A 23,150-nucleotide genomic window follows, 5' to 3' on the forward strand; every position below is an offset into this window, starting at 1 on the left:
GCTAAATGTCTATGGAGATTCTCAGTCATCCAGGTCATGGTTGTCCCAAAGGTGCTTTTTCAAGGGACAACTGGACTTTCTGGTTTTTATTTGAAGATCTTTTGCTTCTCACCTAAGAAGCTTGTTCAGAGCTGAAGAAGCTTCTTGGATGAGAAGTGAACCGTCTTCAAATAAAAACCAGAAAGTCCAGTTGCTTCTTGAAAAAGTCCTTTGGGATATCACGGGAGACCTTAAACCACATAAATGTCCCACAAGACCATGGAAGAAGACTGACATAAATCTCTTCGTTTGCAAAGGAAAGATCATTATAGACTATTGCTTCAACTTCTGAGAAATTGTGGGTTTACAAGACACAGGAGCCAAGTCAGTGATCCAAACACTAACTGCGGAGTTGTTCAGACACCACATCCTAAAACCCCATTAGGAGCCTGGAGACTCCTTGGGATTTCTGAAATATGCACCCAGCTACTGCAACAATCTCAAAAACAAAACAAAACACACAAACAAACAAAAACTACGATATGTTCAAATTACACAAGGGAAAAGTCGTTATTTGACTCTCCTTAATTAATATCAGAATACTTTTTTTTTTAAAAAAAGTGACCCGTTCTTTTTCTCCTCCCCCATCCCCTCTTAATGCAGGCTGGAACCTGATTGGCTTGCAGTAATTTATAGATAGTTTACATGGATCAAACAACAATTGAATCGATTCGGCAAGCCTCTCACGCACGTTTCCAATTAATTTTGCTGCAGCACCGGAACGCATTTTTAAACGGTGCCCTCTTTTTTTTTTTTTTGGTCACCCGAGGAGACGCGAGCCGGGATGAGCATGTCTTTGATCCCGTTCTCTTGGAAGAAAGATGCTGATTACCAAATAAAAGATCTCCACATTTTATTCTGTGGTCCCTACCAGCAATTGTAGCTTGAGGTTTTTCAACCTGCCCTACGCTGAGAGAAGCAAAAGACTTGGATCGCGAGCCGCAGTCCAAAGACCCCCGTTGCCCTGAGCCCACGCCGCCCCTCCCCGCGGGTGGAAGATTCATTTTCCTCGCCACCCACCCCCCATTCGTGATCGCGGGGTGGGATGAAGTCAGCTCAGCACCCCGGAGGTCGGCAGGGCTGGATCTGGCTATCATTGTTACGCATGTGCCGGCGCGCCTGCTTTCTTCCACGGTTCTGTTGCTATAGGAGCTCCTGGCTAACAATCTCCTTTTCGCCTGAATCCTCCGGGTTGCGTGGCTGCGGTTGTTCCCGCCGCCGCCGGCGGGAAACAGCCTTGGCTCTCTCCAAGCTTCAGCCAGCGCGGGGGCTTTGGAAGAAGTCATGCGCTACGGCGAGTCGTCCTGCTCTCCTGGAGCATCGGCAAGGTTGCAGGTAAACTGGCTTGGGGAGCAGGTTGAACGAAATGCAAGGGGAGAAAAGGGAGGAAAACAAAACGGGGCAACAATGGCCGTAACTTAGATGGTGTCATCCAACCTTCTCCAACAGGGCGCCTTCCTGAGGTGTCTAGACAACGTCTCCACCTCAGGTGGGGATGAGGAGACCATCAAGTGGATGCCGAAGGGGAGATATGTCTCTGCTTGCTGATGGCTGTCTTCCAGTCTCCTCTGGTGGTGAAGGATTGATTTTGGCATATGGCTTGTGTATGGAAAAAACAGTGGGTTTAGGTAGCTGATAGCAATTAATCAGTGGAACCTGAGGGCAGGAAAAAGACGCAATGGATGGAAACTAATCAAGGAGAGAAGCAACCTAGAACTAAGGAGAAGTTTCCTGACAGAACACTTAATGAGTGGAACAACTTTCCTCCAGAAGTTGTGGATGCTTCAACACTGGAAGATTTAAAGAAGAGATTGGACAAGCATTTATTTGAAATGGTATTGGGTTTCTGCCTAAGCAGGGAGTTGGACTAGAAGACCTCCAAGGTCCCTTCCAACTTTGTTATTCTGTGTTCTGTATTCAGCTAGCGAGTGAACTCTTGTTCACCAAAACACATCCTGATTCATCCTTTTAAAATCTCCCAAAGTCCTACTTAGAATAGAAGAGAACAGAAGAGAACAGAACAGAATAGAATAGAATAGAATAGAATTTTTTATTGGCCAAGTGTGATTGGACACACAACGAATTTGTCTTGGTGCATATGCTCTCAGTGTATATAAAAGAAAAGATACGTTCATCAAGAATTCTAAGGTACAAAACTTAATGATAGTTATAGGGTACAAATAAGCAATCGGGAAACAATATCAAAATCAATCGTAAGGATACAAGCAACAAAGTTACAGTCATACAGTCATAAGTGGAAGGAGATGGGTGATGGGAATGATGAAAAGATTAATAGTAGTGCAGATTTAGTAAATAGTTTGACAGTGTTGGGGAAATTATTTGTTTAGCAGAGTGATGGCTTTTGAGAAAAAAACTGTTCTTGTGTCTAGTTGTCTTGGTGTGCAGTGCTCTATAGCATCGTTTTGAGGGTAGGAGTTGAAACAGTTTATGTCCAGGATGTGAGGGGTCTGTAAATATTTTCACAGCCCTCTTTTTGACTCGTGTAGTATACACGATGGAAGGCAAATTGGTAGCAATTGTTTTTTCTGCAGTTCTAATTATCCTCTGAAGTCTGTGTCTGTCTTGTTGGGTTGCAGAACCAAACCAGACAGTTATAGAGGGGCAAATGACAGACTCAGTTTTCTAATACAAGATGGAAATGTGGGCAAATTCAGGCATTCTCGGGCATTGTTGTATGAACAGGCCTGTCTTAGGCAGCAACATGTAATTGAACATGAAACTGTTTAGGATGCTTGCCCCATTTTATGAAAACTTTGTTTATGTTGATGGACTTTTAAACGAGCTTGCTTTGTGGGTTGAGTTGATGGGCCTGAGATTAATGGACATGTATGAATCTGAATTTATTTAGATGCCTTTGCTTTGTTTCCCTGGGTTCCAAGTTGTGGAATGGCAAAAAGGTTTTGGAATCTCCAGAGCTGCATTCTACATTCCACTTATTTGGAAGTGAATTCTGTTGAGGGCAGCATGACAACAGGCGTTGAAAACAATGCACTGAAGTATGTGATTACACCTATTTGTTATAGAGTAGCTTGACCAGTGGTCTCAGGTCATTTATTTCCTGATGTAGATAGGAGATGAAAGACCTGGGGTTAGACTGAACCTTCTTTTCAGAAGTGGTTGTCTAGACATCAATGAGTATTCCAAAAATCTGAGTATATCTATCCTTTCTTGGGTATTTGAGCAGAGTTCATGCTTCTTAAGCTTCTCCCCAAGTCTTTCTCTTGTTTGCCTTCCTATTAAAGTTATGTGAAGGGTTAAGCTGTTTTTTTAAAAATGAGTGGAACATGTTAGATTGAAAACAATAACAAGCCCACCAAAATGCCATCCAAGATAGGAATTCAGATTTGGAGGTCTGGGAGTTGATTGGTATGACCTTCATAAAACTTAGTTATTACTCTCTTTCACACAAATTTACAGTTTGAAAATATACTGGTACACATCTGGCAAGAGGCCAGAGGATTGCTCAATGAAAATAAGATGCTAATAGGAACTGGTCTGGGGGGAAAAAAAACCTTGGAAGTGGAAACCATCTGTTCATATCTACAGTATTGCTGTTCTAAGGTGGATAAGGTGCATTGTTTGAATTACGGTTTCTGTCCATCTTATGCCCTTTAGATATACCGTATTTTTCGGTGTATAAGATGCACCCTTTTTCCCCAAAAAAGAGGGTGAAAATCTGGGTGCATTTTATACTCTGAATGTAGCCCTGCCCAGCTTCTCAGAAGGAGGTTTCAGAGGTGAAAAAACCATAGCTTCAGAAAAAAAGCCTCCAAACAGAGCTTCAAAAAAGAAGCCCCAAACAGAGCTTCAGAGGCATTTTTCTGAAGCTCTGTTTCGGAGGCTTTTAGAGGCAGAAAAAAAGTTTCAGAAGTTTCAGAAGAAAAAAAAAAAAAGCAAGGCACAGAGCTCACAACAAAGGAACCTGTTGCTAAAATTCACCTCTGGGAACAGCTGATTGGAGGTATTCCAATCCACCTGCCAATCAGTTTTTTTCTTATTTGCTTCCCCAAAAACTAAGGGGTGTCTTATACTCCAGTGTGTCTTATACTCCGAAAAATATGGTATATCACATTATAACTTCTGTGATGTTAATAAAAAGTAAAAGTGATAGCCACAATAGTGGCTATTGGCTAACTGACTTGAGCTATAGCATGCAATAGCATATGCTGCCAGATTCACGATTTCCACAGCATGGGGGAAGGGAGAGTATTTTATTAGTTCATGGTATCATTTGAATAGCCAGTGCACAGAAGATGTGCAAAACAGCCTCTCTTTCTTTTTTTGAGCATGACAAATTTGAACTGGGAGTTCTGTAAACACTTCAAAAACACGTCTGAGGCAGAAGTGTTTCAGAAATAGTTAAGTGCCATCACAGTTGAGCTATTATAGAGCTATGGCATCTATCGCTATGGCACGAAAGTCGATCAGGAAGTTAGGAAGCATTACGGCAGCACAAGGAAAAAAAATTACACTTGCTTTAAGATGGGACAAACAGGCACATCCATGCTTTTGTAGGCATCAACAACACATCTTTTAGAGACAAAATCTGAGCTGCCACACAGCCTTTCTCACATCCATCCTTATTTCTACAGGTAGTGTTTATTTGTTGGAAAGCCTTGCTCTGCAACCTTTTATTTAGAAATATTCCATAGTGTTACATGAGTTCAGCTTTATCCTTATTCTGTTAAGTTGACTTTAGCATACATATAAACGATGCCTTCTCCTGACAAGACTCAGGCTTCCATCCTTCCAAGGTCGATAAAATCAGGACCCCAATTGTTGGGGGCAGTATGCTAACTTTGTAAACCACTCAGAGAGGGCTGCAAAGCACTATGAAGTGGTATATAACTCTAAGTGCTGTTGCTGTTGCTGTATTATTACAAGGCTCTAAATGGGACTAACTGTCTGGCAAAGCTTTCTCTTTCTAGCAATGAAAGCAATGTCTTCTCACTCTTCTTTAATGGATAAATCCAGTGGTGGGATTCAGCCAGTTCGCACCTATTCAAGAGAACCGGTTGTTAACTTTCTAAACAGTTTGGAGAACCAGTTATTTTGTTTTTTTTCCACTTTACAGGGCTAATCCTGTAAAGAAGGCAGGAAGGAAACATTCTGGTGCTGTTTCTAGCCTAATCTTTATTGCCCTGCTTACAGAAACTGCCTTTCTGGTTAACCCTTATTACATTGTAACAGCTAAGGCAAAGCGCCCATCAACGTAAGTGACGTTGAGTTGGCCGCGCCCACACAGTCACATGACCACCGAGCCACCCCTATGCAGCTGGTCATTAGGGCATAGAACCAGTTGTTAAATTATTTGAATCCCACCACTGGATAAATCCAATGAGAACCTAGCAACCTCACAGTGCTCCAGCGATCCTTGAACAGTGACTTGATGCATTTGATCTTTGCTGGCACCAGAACTGGGGGATATAAAAGCTAACAAAAAGGGAACTGATTTACCTTAAACTCACTCTTCTTTTGTTGCATCCTTGTATGCCGCAGGACGGAAGGAGATGCCAGGACAATAGCTGGGTAAGGATGTAAACTCATTTCTTGAACCTTTCGTGGGTCTGATTAGTGCTTCTGGTTCAGTGGGAAAAAGATGCTTCAGAATGTGCATGGGTGCACAACTAACATCTATTGGCAAAGTAAGTTTTAATGAGAAAAGACTACAACTCTGTAGGAAAGTTTTGTGATCTTGGGGAAAGATGCAGCTGCTTTAAAGCGTTGTAGATTTGAGCAGTCCAGCACACTTCCTCCAAAGCATCCTTTTTCCTTTGAATCCAAAGCTCTACAAAACCCATAAATCCAGTGAATGCAAACTGCCCATCGCAGGTGTTGTTAGATACCAAATGGACCATAAACATGAAATGTGAAGAATTTAGAATGGACTGATTCCCCCTTTGTGTTGTTGTTTTCTTTTTCTTTTTTTCTTTTTGTTCAGGATCCTTCTTTAAGGGGAGAGATTTCCCCGGGATATTGAAAATGGCTTTGGCTGACAAGAGGCTTGAAAACCTCCAGATCTACAAAGTTCTTCAGTGTGTTCGCCAGAAGGACAAGAAACAGATCGAAAAGCTCACCAAGCTTGGATACCCTGAACTCATCAATTTCACTGAGCCAGAAAATGGAGACAGCGCCCTTCACTTGGCTTGTGTGGCCAATGACATTGACATGTGCAACTTTCTTTTAGAGCTTGGCGCTCACCCCGATGTCCAAGATCGAATGGGGCGCACCCCTGTGATGAAAGCGGCAGAACTTGGCCATGACTTGGCCTTGGATGTGCTAGTCCAGGCTGAGGCAGATATGACAATAGTGGATGCAGAAGGAAAAGGTAAGACGAATCCCGTGTCTTCTTGTTTGGCGGGTGGGTTTTCAGGAAGATCAGACTGAATGTTTCAATGCCCTTAGTGGTTGTTAGCTGTGTTCAGCGTGGTGGGCGTTTGCTTGTTAAGCCATAGTGCTATGTGCTCTTTCCAGGAGTGCTATTTTATTGCATTCTGCCCACCAAACGGCACTTCCGCTGCGTTCAGATGGTCCTCGAATTTGGAGCGGATGTTAACAACTGTACTTTTGAGGGGAAGCCTGTTTTCGTACAAGCCTGTGAGCAAGCCCACGAGATCAAAGAGATATGTATGACATTTTTGGAAAGAGGAGCAGACCCCAATGCAACAAACCCAGTAAGAGCATTCTTAACATTTTAAGCGGGTACCTTGGACACTTCCGACATAAAGCCGTTTTGTTCAGTCTGTTGGACTAAGTAAAAGAGGAACTCATTAACCGGAGGCTAGATTTCTTTAAAAACACAATACAAGGTCTTTTTTTTTTTTAAAGGAGCATGTGGTAGGCTCTATCTTATAAAAGTCAGCCCCTGTTTTCCCACACGGAGGGCAATAGCTCCAACATACAGTAGTGGCCAAAATTAGTGGAAACCTTTTGGGAAAAGTATATTTTCTAAAACTTTTCTAGTGTATTTTCTAATAACACCACTTTTTTGGGGGGGAGTAGTACCATAAAATTATATAGCAATGGAAAAATAATTTAATCAAGAATGTAATGCAATAACTTTTATGAAGGAGTTGCTATTAGAATAGCAGTTACAGTATAAAGAAGAAAAGTGAAATACATAGAAAAATGAGATATACAAAAATGATCACCATAGAAAAAACGAGATATACAAAAATTATCCCCACGTCAGCTAATACTTAGTTGGATAACCTTTAGCATGAATTACGGCCTTACAACTCCTTCCCATGGAGTGAACCAAGTCTTTTAGTTCTGCAGCTGTTATAATGCACAGCCAAGATTGAATGATTGCTCCTATTAACTGGGTTTTATTGCCAGGTCGCTTCTGACTAACAAATGTCTTTAGTCGGCTCCATTGATTTTTAATTGGGTTAAGGTCTGGACCTTTCGCCATGAGCTGAAGACGTATCTATTCTTCCGAGCAGGACTGGCTTAAATAGGGTTTTTAAATATGGATTTTATTGGGGTTTATTTTATATTTTGTATTGTATTTTAAATTTTAGGCTATATTGAATAAGTTTTTTAAAGAGTGTTTTTATTGTAATATATGGTATTATTTTATCTGCCTGTTCACCGCCCTGAGTCCTTCGGGACAAGGGCGGTATAAAAATTAAATAATAATAATAATAATAATAATAATAATAATAATAATAATAATAATAATAATAATAATAATAATAATTATTATTATTATTATTATTATTATTATTATTATTATTATTATTATTATTATTCCTAGGCCATTCCAGCAGTGGAATATGATTATCATGAAACTCCAAAAAAAAAAGTGGTATTATTAGCCATCAAACCTCAAAAATACACTTTTCCCCAAAAGGTTTCTACAATTTTGGCCACTATTGTAGGTTTCCCAAAACACATCAGTGTATCCTAGCAAACAAAGCAAGAAATGCTCTTGCTCGTACTTGTGTGCAGATCCCAATCATCCCCTAATTATTCTACATGATCCAAAACTCTTCATCTCATTCTCGGTATTCTATACCTTAAGTGGGGTGCTTGGAATGAAATAGTAATACATTCAGAATCATTTTGTGCAAAATGCATGGTAGAATTCAGGGCTGCTGCCATTTTACATTGCAAATATGTGTGCAACGTAAACGTTCCTGCTTATAATATTCCCAAGTGGAAAGCAGAATCAATTTCTTAGCATTTGGGAAACAAATACATCAAAGAGAAGGCCATTTTGATTTGGAAAATATCATAGACTGTATGTGGTCCATGCAACTTGGTCTCTGGGACTTAATTAATTGAGAATCCCTTATTTAAGGGAAAGAAAGTTCCTAAAGATATCATACACTTCCTGCTAGGATCTGAGGTTGTAGCTGGCTAGCAATTGATCCAGGTCAAAATGTAGCCTCTTTTGACAGATGACAGGAGCAAAACAAGCTGACTCTTTCTTTGGGCAATTCTGAATCTCTGCAAATGGTTTTATCAATAAAAGCTTGCTTGCTTTTCTGTCTCCTTTGAAATTCGGAAAAATCTATAACCATGTCTCTCTGATTTGCAGGCAACAGGCCGCACCGCCTTGATGGAAGCAGCAAGAGAAGGGGTTTTAGAGGTGGTCCGGGGTATCCTGGAGAGAGGTGGGAATGTTAATGTTTTTGACAACGAGCGACACCATGCTGCCCATTTTGCTGCCAAAGGAGGGTTTTTTGAGGTATTCTTTCTTGATGCTGTCAGAAGCAAAGGTACCCAACCAAGGATCTCTCTTGGTTAATTACTAATAATCAGCTGTCACTAGAAAGGGAATTCTGGAATACTTGGTTTTTCTATGGGTTGGTAATATGGGAGGCTGTCCTAAAAGCAGGGTTATATAGAGTAGAGGGGGAAATGTGAAAGTGATTATAGGCCCAGAAATGGATAAAAGATTTGAACTGGAGAAGGACTGTATGTAACAAGGTTGCTGTCAAGAAATGGCAGTTCTGAACTTAATTTCCCCAATTGTCTCCATAAATGTGATTTACAGAAATACACAACATTTTAAGACCTTAAGCTGACCCACTTACATCAGCAGTGCTGCTTACAGAAGGAATGTCTTTTGCTACCATTTGTTAGTTTTCCCTCCTCCTGGTAGCAGAACAGACAAAATAATTCGTCCCTCTGCTATGCTAATGCATTTCCAGAATCACATTTGATGGAAGGAAGAAGAAAATGTGATGGAGAATTACCGCTTGGGGGGTTGTGTTTGTCATTCTGTCATCCTGTTAAATTGATTTCTCTTCTGCAGTCTTTGCTGAGAAGTGTATCTGTTTAAATGTTTAAGTATTTCCTGCTGCTTCGTTCAGAAGTCTCCACTCTGAGGATTCTCCTCATTAAGATTTGAGGTTGCTATGCCAGGGATTTGTCCCAAACGAATCCTCCAGGAAAAACTCACTTGTTTGTCTGCCTGTTTTACGTTTGCTTAGATCAGTGACTTTTAACTCGAAGCAGAACAGTTGGGAAGTGTGGGGAGGAGCCAACTTTATATCTTTATATCAGTTTGGGCCTCAGCATTCCTTATTGCTGCTTTTTTAACCTTCCTCGCCTCCTAAACTTGTGTTAAGAGAAACAGCATCCTGGCCAGGGGTGGGCTTCAAAAATTTTAGCAAGCGGTTCTCTGCCTGGTTCCTGGGTGGGCGTGGCCATGGTGGAGTTGGCCTTCTTCACCTTGTGGGGGAGGAGTTTTTGCCCTCCTCGGGCTCTGGAGGTTTTCCTCGGGCCTCTGAGAGGATGAAAATGGCCCCCACAGGCTCCGGAGGCCTTCTGGAGGCCTAGGCCCATTTTTTGCCCTCCCTGAGCCTCCGTGCGTGCCTTGCACTTACCTGCATCCAAAACGGGCTGCGTGGGGACTTCCAGGAGGGGTAGGGCGGGGGGGGGGCAGCCAGGAGTGGGATTTAAGGGTTCTCCGAATTGAACAGAATCTTAGGTAGAGGTTCTCCTGAACCCCTGAGAACCCCCAGCAGCCCACCCCTGATCCTGGCTGATTTATATCCAGCACGTTCAGTTGAACTGGTTGCTGGCTCTTAAAATAGAGCTTTGCAATTTCCATTGGCTCTAGGACTGGACACGGTTTTGGTTAGCACCTTTAAATCTGCAAAGCTCCAAAAGTAAGTAAGAAGCAAGCCGATTTGCAGAGACAGGTTCATATTCATGCAGTAACTTATTGGAAATTAGATTTCTGGCAGGCAAAGTTCTCCTGGGATTTAACTGAACTGGAGTTTAAATTCTAAAAGATGTGATCATTTTAATTCAAAGCTATTCAGAGTTCAAAGCTTATGTGTTTGATTGGAATAAGAATAAGAGCTTTGGAAATCAGTGTCTTTGCTTCTCTCAGCTCATACACCCAGTGCAAATATCCATTTAATGAAGAACTTCTGCTAAGGCAAGCAAGGCAGATCTCTCATACCCTATCTATGCTTCCTTTTTACAGCCCCCAGAGCCTAGAAGAGCAAGCTTACCCTCTTATAAAAAAGCAGAACAAGTGTAAAAATACAGTTTTGCCCCAAAAGATAAAAGAAAAAAAAAACCTTTCTTCTTCTGTAAAAGGGTTACCAGGTAATAATGTTGCCTGCGTGCCAATAGATTAGAATTAGATTAGATTAGAATTCTTTATTGGCTAAGTGTGAATGGACACACAAGGAATTGTCTTTGGTGCATATGCTCTCAATGTACATAAAAAGAAAAGATAACATTCGTTAAGAATCGTAAGTTTCGGGGGAGGGGAGGTGGGGGGAAAGGGGGGGGGAATTTTCTGTAAAACTTTTTGAATAAAAAAAAAAAGAATCGTAAGTTTCAATATACAGTCACCTATCTTAATCACTCTTATTCTATGTTAGAGTGACAGTAGCAGTTCTTAAATTGTTTCAGTGAAGTCGTCTGTATTTGCTGCAGCACAAAATAAACTCAATTTAATGGATGTAATTAGTGTCCACATTTTTGCTTTTATTTATTTATTTTGTCACAACAATATATGTAGGTATCATGCAAAAAGATTATATAGTATATAAACACATATAGGAATAAATATAGGAGGTATAGGAGGTATATATAGGAAGAAGAAAAGAAAAACAATAGGACAGGAACGGTAGGCACATTTGTGCGCTTATGCACGCCCCTTATGGTCCTCTTAGGAATGGGGTGAGGTCAATAGTAGAAAGTTTTTGGTTAAAGCTTTTAGGATTATGAGAAGAGACCACAGAGTCAGGTAAAGTATTCCAAGCACTGATGATTCTGTTACAGAAGTCATATTTTCTGCAATCTAGATTAAAGTGGTTGACATTAAGTTTAAATCTATTAGTTTTCCACGTAATATCATGGGCTTGCTTCCCCAGATTCTGAAGATTATTTCTTCTTACAATGGAGATGTGGGCCTTATAGCCATGAATGGAAATACACCTCTTCATTATGCTGCTGCTGGAGGTTTTGCCGAGTGCTGCAAGTTTATCGGTCAAAGAGGTAAATTATAAATGTTGGAGAATGAAGAGCCACTAAAGTAAATGTAGTTTCAGATGTCTGATCTTTGAACTCATTGTTGCTTATACAAAACCATTGGTCAAATCAACGAAGATGGGAACTCAATTCCAGGTCCATTGCTGATAAAATGTTATCCAAGGTTAAATCCTGAATGAAAGTACAAACCAAGCATGTATTTATACACTTCCAAAGTGTCATGAATTAGATTAAGTTGGGAGAGCAGGGGCATAGTATAACCATAGTATAGTGATGGCAAACCTTTTCGGCACTGAGTGCCCAAACCAGAATGTGTGTGCATGCTCGTGCATGCGCCGGAGCGCTGGAAATCCGAAGACCACTTGGCCGGTGCGCATGCACCGCCAGCCAGCTGAACTTTGGGTTTCTGGCATGCACATGTGCATGCACGTGAGCCAGCTGGTTTCCACATGCTCCTGAGCACTGGAAGCCGGAAGAACAGCTGGCTGGCATGCGGATGCCTGTTTTTTGGCCATTTTGGGGGCTGTTTTCAAGCCATTTTTTGAGAATGCCCAAAAAATGGCCTGAAAATAGCCAAGAAAATGGCCCAGAAAGCACCCTAAAAACAGCCAAAAATAGTCTGAAAATGGCCTAGAAAATGCCCTGAAAAATAGCCCAGAAAAAGGCCCGCAAAAGGCCTGGAAAATGGCCATTTTTGGCAGGTTTTTTGGCCATTTTTGGGCCATTTTCAGGTGCTTCAGTGCCCACAAAGACCAGCTGGCCAGCATGTATGTGCGTGCTGGAAACCAGAAGAGGAGGTGGCAATAGTGTGCATGCCCACAGAGAGGGCTCTGTGTGCCACCTCTGGCACACGTGCCATAGGTTCACCATCACTGCCATAGTCCATGGATATTCCATCTCATTGGCTAAAAGCTTCTTCCAAAAGTTTGGTGCTATGTTACTATGGCCAACATACTGTAAGAATGCAATCAATGTGCTATTTAAGTGTCGCACAACAGTTTATCTTCCTGAACTAAGATAGTAATGGACTACCAAGATGTCTTCTCTTCTACCACCTCAGTGTTGCCCAGTCAAGACAGGCTTGCAATTTCATGTGTTCCATAAAGACCAGACCGGATTATCCAATAGATTGCCTCTTCCTAGCTGAACCTGCCTGGTTATTCAGAGTAGAGGACTGGTCCTTTGGAGCCCTAAAGTTTTCAGAAACTTAGGTCCTTCTTCTGTATGGGTCTCTGGTTTATATTGCTTTCCCTTAAATAGATGTGTTCAGCCCCATTCTTTAGTGTTTAGAACAATTGTAAAAACATCTCTCTGTGAAGATATTTTTTGTTAATTTATTGCTTTTAACATCATGTTTTATATTGTGTATTTCTGAAATCTGCTTTGCAAATACAAGTAAAAAGGCCAGGTATAAATCTAATAAATATATATGTACACACACACACACACACACATAAGCAAGCTAATTGAGTCTTGGTTTGGATCCAACACATTAGTTCTGTTCAGGTTATATTTTTTCAGGAAGGTTTACCAGGTGAGTGTTCAAGGTTACTGATCTCCTGATGATGTTAGCGTAATAATACATACAGAAGCAAATCTTTTGTACCTACAACTGTCATTTAAGCCAGGATCCTGCATATAATGGTGAGGGTTCCATATAAAATACAGTAATGACGATATTGTGTCTGCAACATTCTACCTTAATAATTTCACCAGTAAGCAATAGAAAGCCAGTACAGAGACTTAAATGGGACGCAGTGGCTCAGTGGCTAAGACTTGTCAATCAGAAGGTTGGCAGTTCAGTGGTTCGAACCCCTAGTGCCACATAGCCAAATGAGCTCTGTTACTTGCTCCAGCTTCTGCCAACCTAACAGTTCAAAAGCAGGTAAAAAATGCAAGTAGAAGAATAGAGACCACCTTTGGTGGGAAGGTAACCGTGTTCCGTGAGCCTTTGGTGTTTAGTCATGCCAGCCACATGACCACAGAGATGTGTTCGGACAGCACTGGCTCCTTGGCTTAGAAACGGAGAGGAGCACTGCCCCTAGAGCCGGAAATGACTAGCTCACATGTGTGAGGGAACCTTTACTTTACAGAAACTTACCAGCTGTGATGTTCACTGCTCTGTGTTTTAAGAACCATTTACACCAGTGATTCTCAAACTTTTCTTCACCCTGAACTCCCTTTAAATACATTTTGTGGCCACAGACCATGCCCACGGACACCCAAGACTTAACTCAAGATTTAAATCATAACATTTCTTCAAGCCTTCGCAGACCCCCTGTGATGACATTATGCCCTCCCCAGGGGTGCACAGACCACAGGTTGAGTACCACTGATTCACACTATTCCTGATCTCCAGCCACAACTTGTTGTCAATGTATTTCTTCTAAATTTGTAGGTTGCGATCCTACTTGGAGAAACTTGGAGAAGAAGGTACCAAGGCAGGTTGCTAAAGAAGGGGGGTTCAAAGCAGCTGCGAAGGAGATACGTAAAATTGAGCGGCGATTTGCCAAATTTTCCAAACCTAAACCTGGAGTTAAGGACCCCAATCCACCCTGGGCTATCAGGTTGCACGATTGGTCTGCAGAAAACCAGGCGAGCCTTCGTGAAGCGTTTGAGGCATATGATCGAGGGGATGGGACTGTGACCAAGGAAGATTTTGCATCCGTTATTGAGGAAAGGTATCCATTCATTGAACCGGAGCAGCTACATGCAATAGCTCAGCTTCATGAGAAAACACGTGGCGCTGGAGTTAACATTGAAGAATTTCTGAAGGGCAGCCGGTACTTGCAAAAGGCTTTCCTCCTTGCGAGTTATGGTCCAAAGAAGAAGAAGCCCAAGAAAGCAAAAGGGAAAAAGGGGAAATTTGCCATGCCAATGCCAATCTGTGTCATTCCAGAGAGCTCTCGCTCTCGTCGGACAGACGGGGGCCCCCCAGAATACATGGTTGAAACTTATCAAAATGTAACTGACATCACTCGGTTTAATCGGGATCACCCTCCAGAACATCCATTGCAGGATGATTCCTGGTGGTACATTGAAGACCCACCAAAGAACTATGCCAACATCAATTATCTTGCCAAAGAAGGGGACCTTTCATCTATTAAAAAAGCATTCGAGGCAGGGGTGCCGGTAGACATCAGAGACCACTTCTACAAGACTCCATTGATGGCTGCTTGTGCAAGTGGCAACATGGAAGCCGTACAGTTCCTTCTCGAAAAGGGGTGAGCTAACTTTCTTTTAATGGCTTGCCAGGAATACAAGAATAGAATTCCACGGCCCCAAAAAACCATGGCTGGCTTGGTGGTAGGTTTCTAAGGTGAGGTGATGACCATATCATGACTAGGGCATTGTGGATTTAATGTTGGTAGAGCATATTTTGAAGCTTGTTGGGTTCCTTATTGAACTGCAAGCCTCTTGTGGAGGCAAGCCAAGACTATAAAACCAAGATGAAGGGGTGGGGTAGAGTTCTATAGAAACAGGCATGGCATCTGGTGAAGCTGTGATATTTTGTTGAACACACTTGCCTTTCTTATTTGTGCTTGGGTAATCTGTCATTTAGTCCCTATTGGAAGTCATCGGAGTTTGTGCCCATCAAAGTAGCTTGCTGCATTTATTTATTGTAATGTCTGTAATTGCTTTTTTGTACAAGCATCCCTTTGTAGCGGTGGGAACTAGGGAAAAACGTTCTTCGTGGGGGAAGAAAAATCAAACTCCTCACTACCTCCAGATCAGGGGTCTCCAACCTTGGCAACTTTAAGCCTGGTGGACTTCAACACCCAGAATTCCCCAGCCAGCTTTGCTTGTTGAAGTCCACCAGGTTTAAAGTTGCCAAGGATGGAGACCCCTGCTCCAGATCAGTAGTTCTCCTTCTCCCTGAAAGTGAATTAAAATAGCGTGGCAAAACAAATAAGATCTAGGTATTTAGCAGAAAGAAGGACAGGTGGTAATAATAAGTTTTAAAGAGTAATTGTCAAAGTAACAAAGGATGAGTCCAACAATCAACTCATCCTCAAAGCCTACTAAGGCCTTATTTTTTTCAGTCCTAGCTACGCTTCTGTCTCTAGGGGTGAGGGTTTGAATTCAGGAAGAGGCTGGGACAATAGGCATTGGTCCTGCTCTTAGTGGCTTTTCAATTTGCTCATCTTACCCTTTGTCCCAAAGGTGCTTTTTCAAAAGGCAATTGGACTTTGTTTTTGCCTTCCAGACATTTCGCTTCTCATCCAAGAAGCTTCTTCAGTTCTGACTGAATAGTGGCAAACGGAAGGATTTATATTCCCTGCAGTCATCTGGTCGTTAGAAGAAGAATAAAAAGAGCTGACTAGAAAAGCAAGGAATATAAATCTTTCCATTCTCTTCCATTCTGTTAGAACTGAAAAAGCTTCTCGGATGAGAAGTGAAACATCTTCAAGGAAAAAAATGAAGTCCAGTTGCCTTTTGAAAAAACATCCTTGGGACAACCTGGACCTGGGTGACTGAGAATCTCCCTAGATATTTTGCCCTTTGCTCTTCAGTCTTTTCAGATTCAGTGGGCAGGTCCAAACAGGACAGAGGTGGATTACCAGTTCTGGAAAACTGGTAGCGGAAATTTTGAGTAGTTCGGAGAACCGGTAGTAAAAATTTTGACTGGTCCCACTCCCATCTATTCTCTGCCTCCCGAGTTCCAGCTGATCAGGAGGAAATGGGGATTTTGCAGCAACCTTCCCCTGGAGTGGGGTGTTAATGGAGATTTTACCTTATCCTTCCCCTGCCACGCCCACCAAGCCATGCCCACCAAGCCATGCCATGCCACGCCCACCAAGCCACATCCACAGAACCAGTAGTAAACATTTCTGAAACCTACCACTGAAACAGGAGTGTAATCATATTTGCTTGAATGTTTAAGTATAAAATTTTACCTGTGTTCTTAAATCCAGCCATGTTAGGGCCATGGCGCACACAGAGAGCTGGGAGTATAGCTACCCTTCAGACAGGACAGAAAGGTTGGGGAGAACAAGAGGCTGAGCAAGTATCAAATACAAGAGGTGGGCCAATTTGGGTTCAAGATCTGTATGCAGCCCTAGACATGGCTCACATCTTCTTAGGAGATTTAGTTTGGTGGAGCTTCATAGACTAAAGTAGGCTATAATCCACAGCATTTATGCTGTACTGTAATGCAGTTAATTGCAGTTTATACTGCAATACATTTCTTTACCTCTGGTGCCATTACTTTTGTTGTTTTAATCAGACTCAAATCGACTGCTAGTTGCTTTCACTGAATGATTCATTCTTTCAAAAGAAAGAAAAACAACCCCTCTCCATTCCTCAGCTAATTTAGTTGGGATGCTGAGAGGTTAGAGTTTTGGCATTATTTCAACACAGGAAGAGAATTCAGTTAAGAACTGTGATTTGCCATCTCTGTAGTCCATTAATACTAGAATCCCTTTGCTTAGAATCAGTTGAATTAGAATTAGATTAGAATTTTTTTATTGGCCAAGTGTGATTGGACACACAAGGAATTTGTCTTGGTGCATATGCTCTCAGTGTACATAAAAGAAAAGATACGTTCATCAAGGTACAACATTTACAACACAATTGATGGTCAATATGTCAATATAAATCATAAGGATTGCCAGCAACAAGTTATAGTCATACAGTCATAAGTGGAAAGAGATTGGTGATGGGAACTATGAAACGATTAATAGTAGTGCAGATTCAGTAAATAGTCTGACAGTGTTGAGGGAATTATTTGTTTAGCAGAGTGATGGCCTTCGGGAAAAAACTGTTCTTGTGTCTAGTTGTTCTGGTGTGCAGTGCTCTATAGCATCGTTTTGTGGGTAGGAGTTGAAACAGTTTATGTCCAGGATGCGAGGGATCTGCAAATATTTTCACGGCCCTCTTCTTGATTCGTGCAGTATACAGGTCCTCAATGGAAGGCAGGTTGGTAGCAATTATTTTTTCTGCAGTTCTAATTATCCTCTGAAGTCTGTGTTTTTCTTGTTGGGTTGCAGAACCGAACCAGACAGTTATAGAGGTGCAAATGACAGACTCAATAATTCCTCTGTAGAATTGGATCAGCAGCTCCTTGGGCAGTTTGAGCTTACTGAGTTGGCGCAGAAAGAACATTCTTTGTTGTCCTTTTTTAATGATGTTTTTGATGTTAGCTGTCCATTTGAGATCTTGCGATATGATAGAACCCAGAAATTTGAAGGTTTCTACTGTTGATACTGTGTTGTCAAGTATTGTGAGAGGTAGAAGTATGGAAAGGTTTCTCCTAAAGAATACAAAGAACAAGCTAGAAAAGCACAAATGTGCCTTACAGAGTTTTTATTTTCTCTCGCACAGGGCAAGTGTGAATACCACAGACAATTTCATGTGGACTCCTCTCCATCATGCCTGCCATGCAGGACAGCAAGACATTGCTGAACTCCTTATAAAAGCTGGTGCCACAATAGATGCCGTTTCAATAAATGATGCAACCCCATTGATGAGGGGTATTGAGAGCAGCCGCTTGGACACAGTGCAGTATTTAATCAACAGTGGTGCTAAGGCGCAGATGACAAACCGAAGAGGTAAAGTTTTGCGTTTTTACAATTATCAGCCACAGTGGCGCAGTGGTTAGAATGCAGTACTGCAGGCTACTTCTGCTGACTGCCAGCTGCCTTGAATTTGGCAGATGGAATCTCACCAGGCTCAAGATTGACTCAGCCTTCCATCCTTCTAAGGTCGGTAAAATGAGGACACAGATTGTTGAGGGCAATAGGCTGACAGTGTAAACTGCTTAGAGAGGGCTGTAAAGCATTGGGAAGTGGTATATAAGTCTAAGTGCTATTGTTATTATTAATTAATGTATTATTGGCTAAGAGGTTAAATGCAGATGAACAAGCAGCTATAGAAAGTGAGGGTTGTTTCCCTTGTTAAATAACATTATGGAGTTAATTGGTTTTCAAAGTATTGACTAACAGAATAAATAGATGGCTTGACTTTTTGCTTTATTTTATTTTTTTTCTTTCCAGCTGATTTCTGCCTTGTTGTTTTATTCCTAGCATTTGTCTTGCTTGGTTGTAACATTTGCTCATTTTTATTTTATTTATTTTTATTTTTGTCACAACATTATATACAAGCACATGAAATAAAACAATAGGACAGGAACGGTAGGCACTTTTGTGCACTTATGCACGCCCCACTCACAGCAATTCTTAGAGGGCAGCCATCAGTGCATGGCGCAATGGGAAGTTTTATTTTTCAGCCAGTTTGTCGCAATGTATGATACTGATCAAGGCTTAGAGGGAATGACTTGCACAAAGTCACCGGCAGGCCTTCATGCCTAAGAGAGGACAGGCATTTGCGTTTCTCTGTTTCTAGTCCAGCAACTTAACCACCGCATCGTATACCATCTCTTATTTTAATTAGTTATTACTCCTTCTACATGCTTTAGCACTGAACTTCACAGACTCTCTTAACAGCAAAGCCCTATGGCTAGCTGAGACCACAGGGACAGATGAGCTCTCCTGCCCCCTCCCCCATCAAAGAGCATTGATGTAGTTTCCAGAGCCTCTTCCAAAGTTGCCTGCATAGTGTAATTTTTAATGTGGTGGAGGATAATTTTATTGAAAAACTGGAGATATTAACATGAAACACTGTACAATCAATTAACACAGTGTAATTTAAATAATTAAAGTTCAACAGATAGAATATCACCCCTCTTGTACCTCTGATGATGCAAAGAAAATGAAACAATGATGAGGCTAAGTAGAAGTTTATCAGAAATCTAATTTGATTTCTTAGTGCATCATCCATACGAAATCCAAGCATCTTTATTGAAAAGCCAATACTATCTTGTGATAAGACAGAAGCTGCTCAGTTCAATCAATGTATTGTAGTGATCAACCTTTTTCTCCTCCACACTTTAATAAAATTACATTTTGAAAAATAAGAAGTCTTTTGTTACAAAAGGGGATTAGGAGATGGGCAAAAGAAAGGCTTTCAAGTGGTATCCTGGAGGCCTTTGAAAGGGATAAAGGGCAACAAGGAAGAAGGAGCAGAATCATATAAATATGTGGGACATCTTTGGGAAAGCTAAGCTTGGTGAAGCTGAAGGATTGGATCTCATGGCATGGGATGTGCCAAGATTCTTTAGCAGTGAGATAAAAGCTATGGAAGATTTGAACGTAAGAGGGAAGAAATTATGCTGGATTACAGGTGGACAAGAAACCAGTATAGGAATTTAGGAAAAGTTTCCACTCCAAGTCATCAGAAGGGTGAGTTACTTTCGACAGTGTTCAGAAAGTCACGGTATGATACAATGGTGGATTTCTACTGGTTTGCCCCATTTTGGGAGAACCAGTAGCGGCGGTGGCAGGAGGCTCCGCCAACCCACCCGGACATCATCACGGACACTCTATGCATGTACAGAAGGTTCTGTGCATGTGCAGAAGCGCCGTGTGCGAGCGAAGCAAGTGCACAAACATGTGCACTCCCGGTTCTGAAACTGTAGCAAAGTTAAGTGAAACCCACTACTGGTATGATAATAGAAGATCAAAGAGAAGATAGTTGTAGCAAGAGCTGATTGAAGTCTAAGCCAGAGATCCAGCAAAGGGACAATATTTGTTCAGTTCTATGTACAGAGAAGTTGAGAATGTTCCAGCATTTACCATTAGTTTTATTTAATAGGACAAAACTCACTGGAAATTGCCAGGGCCTATGCAGACAACCGACTGATCCACTTCATTCAAGATACCTTGGACCACTTGCCACAAACCGTAGAAATCAAAGGGGATAAGAAGAAGGGGAAAAAAGGGGCCAAGCCTAAAGCCCCTGCTGCCGCTACTTCTACTCCATCTCAGACTCCAGCTCTTCCCAAGCCAAAGTCTGAAGAACAATCAAAGGAGTCAGTGAAAGAGGAGGTATGATAACCAAGACTCTTTGGCTTGAATCATTCATAGATTTGCTTTTTCATAATGCTTGAAAAAAATCACTTTAAGAGAAAGTTGACTGGAGAGGAACTCCTGTTTCTGGTATGATGTCATGGGATTTCCATTGGGGTACACTAGAAACACACACACACCCCTGATGCTCATTGAAGCAATCCTTCTGAATCACAGAAGGGTCACAATATAATTTCCGTCCGTTCTCTGCTTGAATCCCTACAACCACCACAGGAAAGGATCTCTGCATGCTGAATACAGCATGTGACACTGCTTGAAAGCAGGACAGGGGAATCCGGAAACTCTGCCCCATGGAAGCTTAAATAGACTACATGCCAATAAAGCAAATACTTTGGGTTTTGTTACAGAGTTTTTGCAAAATAGCATGACAAGGGAAGTGTCCTTATGAGTAGGAAAAAACAAGGAAGAGGGTCATAGGAAGTTGCTTCATTTATAGTAATGCCATTGGTCCATCCAGAAGTCCGTCAACTGTTCTCAAGAGTTTGAAGTAGGCTGGAGGTGATTGTTTACTTTTTTTGTCAGACTTATCTAGAGATTGCTGTGATTGAACCTAGGATCTTTTAAATGCAACAGGTCTTCTATTCCCTTTTCCCGATAATTAAGAGAAGAATCAAAGTTTAAATCAAAGCATCCTTCTCAAGTGCCAGCCTTTGACTTTAACTTTTTAATTGCAAAAAAAAATAAGAGATTTAGCAGCATAAAGCCTTAAAAATCCCAATATAATTTACATTGTGTATTTCAGATGCTACAACCCCTTGAGTCTATTGTTGAGAAATCACTCTTTGAAGAAGAGAAGGAATCCACCAAGGATAATGTAGTTTATCTGAATTCCTTGATAACCAGAGGGGTTACAAAGAAACTTAATATCACTTTCACACCACAGAGAGTAAGTACCGCTATAAAATAGGATTAGAGTTATAATTCACTGAGCTCTCAATTTTATGGAATATATTTCTGGTGGGTTCTCATATCTACTAGTTTAGATCATTGTATTCCTTGTATCCTATTCAGTTTATTTTTCCCATTTGGGAAAAATGGGATTTTTATTTTTTTATTATCCATTGGGATAATAAAAAATATGCTGCCTGCAAAATTACAATCTCAGGGTTAATACTACAATTTCCTAATGCTCTCCCGATCTTGAGGCATCCATGATAGATGGTTGTGTGTGTCAAAGAGGAAATATGGTAGATACAGCAGACAATCAATGCTTTTGCTCCCTTCATATATAATACCCATGAACACATATAAAAAGGAGATGGGGTTCCATTTGCATAGTTGTAGCCACCATCTTTACTTTTTTTAACTTACCTCCATCTTCCTCCCAGTTCTATAGGAATCCTGATAATTAGAATAGTTGATTTTCCCTGAGGCAGCTTGTTGGGAAAAGTTATTCTAGATCAAAGGATAGTCAGATAACTATTATCATCAAACCAAATCTTGACCTTAAAGAAATTCAAGAGGGCCCAGGATGGCTATACCAAATTGATGGAAGACTTCCATTTATCAAGAAAATACCTTCTCCCAAGCATTCATAAGCTTGTCTCCCAAGCATTCATAAGCATTCATATATTTCCTGTATCATGGTGGCGCAGTGGTTAGAATGCAGTATTGCAGGCTAATTCTGCTAGTTCGAGTCTTACTGGCTCAAGGTTGATTCAGCCTCCCATCCTCCCAAGGTCAGTAAAATGAGGGCCCAGATTCTTGGGGGCAATAGCTGACTCTGTAAACCACTTAGAGAGGGCTGTGAAGTGGTATATAAGTTTTAAGTGCTATTTCTATTGCTTTGAGTATACTGAATATAAAGAAGTTGAAATAACTTAAACACCATTATTCATTACTGTTTATTGTTAACATGCTGCCAATATTATAAATTGCCTGTTAGGAAATCGGTTAATGAGACAAAAACATTTGCCACAGATGCTCACCAAACATATTCCTGATGATAGGTTTGATACCAATAGACTGAGAATTCCAGACAGTGATTATAGGACATTCTCAATAACTTTGCTTTTTTCAGAGCAGATCAATATGATTCCTTAATATATCATGCTGCATGTTGATTAAGAACTGCTTTTCTTTTTCAAGTCCTGGAGTCCTGAAGCAACCACAAAAGATCTTCTCAAAAAGAGGGAATTACGTCGGCAGCGTTTTACTTATGAAGTGGACTTTGATGATTTCATGATGCCTTTTAAGAAGAATTTCATGGAGAAAGTCCGTACAATGCAACAGGGTGCCGCTTTGCATTAATCACAATATGATTTCTGCATGGACCTTAAAAAAGTGAACGGGAGGGGACCTCAAGAAAAATGCTTTGGAGAGGCCTAAATCATGTTTTTCCCCCCCTAATTATGGTGAATGTTTTATTTTCTTCTTAAACCAGAGAAGTTTTTGTGCCTGAAAATTGGAAAACAATCCATCTTTTCCTGTAATATGCTGCACTGAATCCTGTTGGGCTAGGCTGGTATATTAGCCCCAATAAATAACTAATTGGTTTCTCCTGTTCAATCAGATCTTAATTCATCCCATTCCTTAGAAAAAAAAATGATTCACTCCCACCGTGGAAAAAGCGAATTATTTCTGGTGCTATAAATCTGAGTGACTCAATAAACTGTCTGATAGTTCAAATCTAGAGCGGCTGAAGGATTTGTGCAAATCCACTGAATTTTCTCTTGTGATTCATACTCTGGAAGAATG

At 41.1% G+C, this 23,150-nt stretch overlaps 1 protein-coding gene across 1 annotated transcript; it reads left to right on the forward strand.

The window, feature by feature from the left end:
• Positions 1-1,250: 1,250 nt before the first annotated feature.
• ANKEF1 (ankyrin repeat and EF-hand domain containing 1) lies at positions 1,251-22,887 on the forward strand. The gene is made up of 10 exons (XM_058164581.1): positions 1,251-1,374; positions 6,002-6,388; positions 6,535-6,734; positions 8,606-8,755; positions 11,409-11,532; positions 13,925-14,750; positions 17,851-18,077; positions 20,179-20,411; positions 21,196-21,339; positions 22,542-22,887. The coding sequence occupies exons 2-10, from the start codon at positions 6,043-6,045 to the stop codon at positions 22,701-22,703; spliced, it is 2,412 nt and encodes an 803-aa protein (XP_058020564.1). The 5' UTR covers positions 1,251-1,374; positions 6,002-6,042; the 3' UTR covers positions 22,704-22,887.
• The last annotated feature ends 263 nt before the right edge of the window (positions 22,888-23,150 follow it).

Source organism: Ahaetulla prasina, chromosome 1 (genome assembly GCF_028640845.1).
Source record: "Ahaetulla prasina isolate Xishuangbanna chromosome 1, ASM2864084v1, whole genome shotgun sequence".
Taxonomy (NCBI): Eukaryota; Metazoa; Chordata; class Lepidosauria; order Squamata; family Colubridae; genus Ahaetulla; species Ahaetulla prasina.

Excerpts from the sequence above, each read along its gene's own strand:
- ANKEF1 (XM_058164581.1), top strand. The coding sequence starts at position 6,043 with ATGGCTTTGGCTGACAAGAGGCTTGAAAACCTCCAGATCTACAAAGTT. Across the intron at positions 8,756-11,408 it reads CCAAAGGAGGGTTTTTTGAG|ATTCTGAAGATTATTTCTTC; the intron begins GTATTCTTTCTT and ends TTGCTTCCCCAG. Across the intron at positions 14,751-17,850 it reads CAGTTCCTTCTCGAAAAGGG|GGCAAGTGTGAATACCACAG; the intron begins GTGAGCTAACTT and ends TCTCTCGCACAG.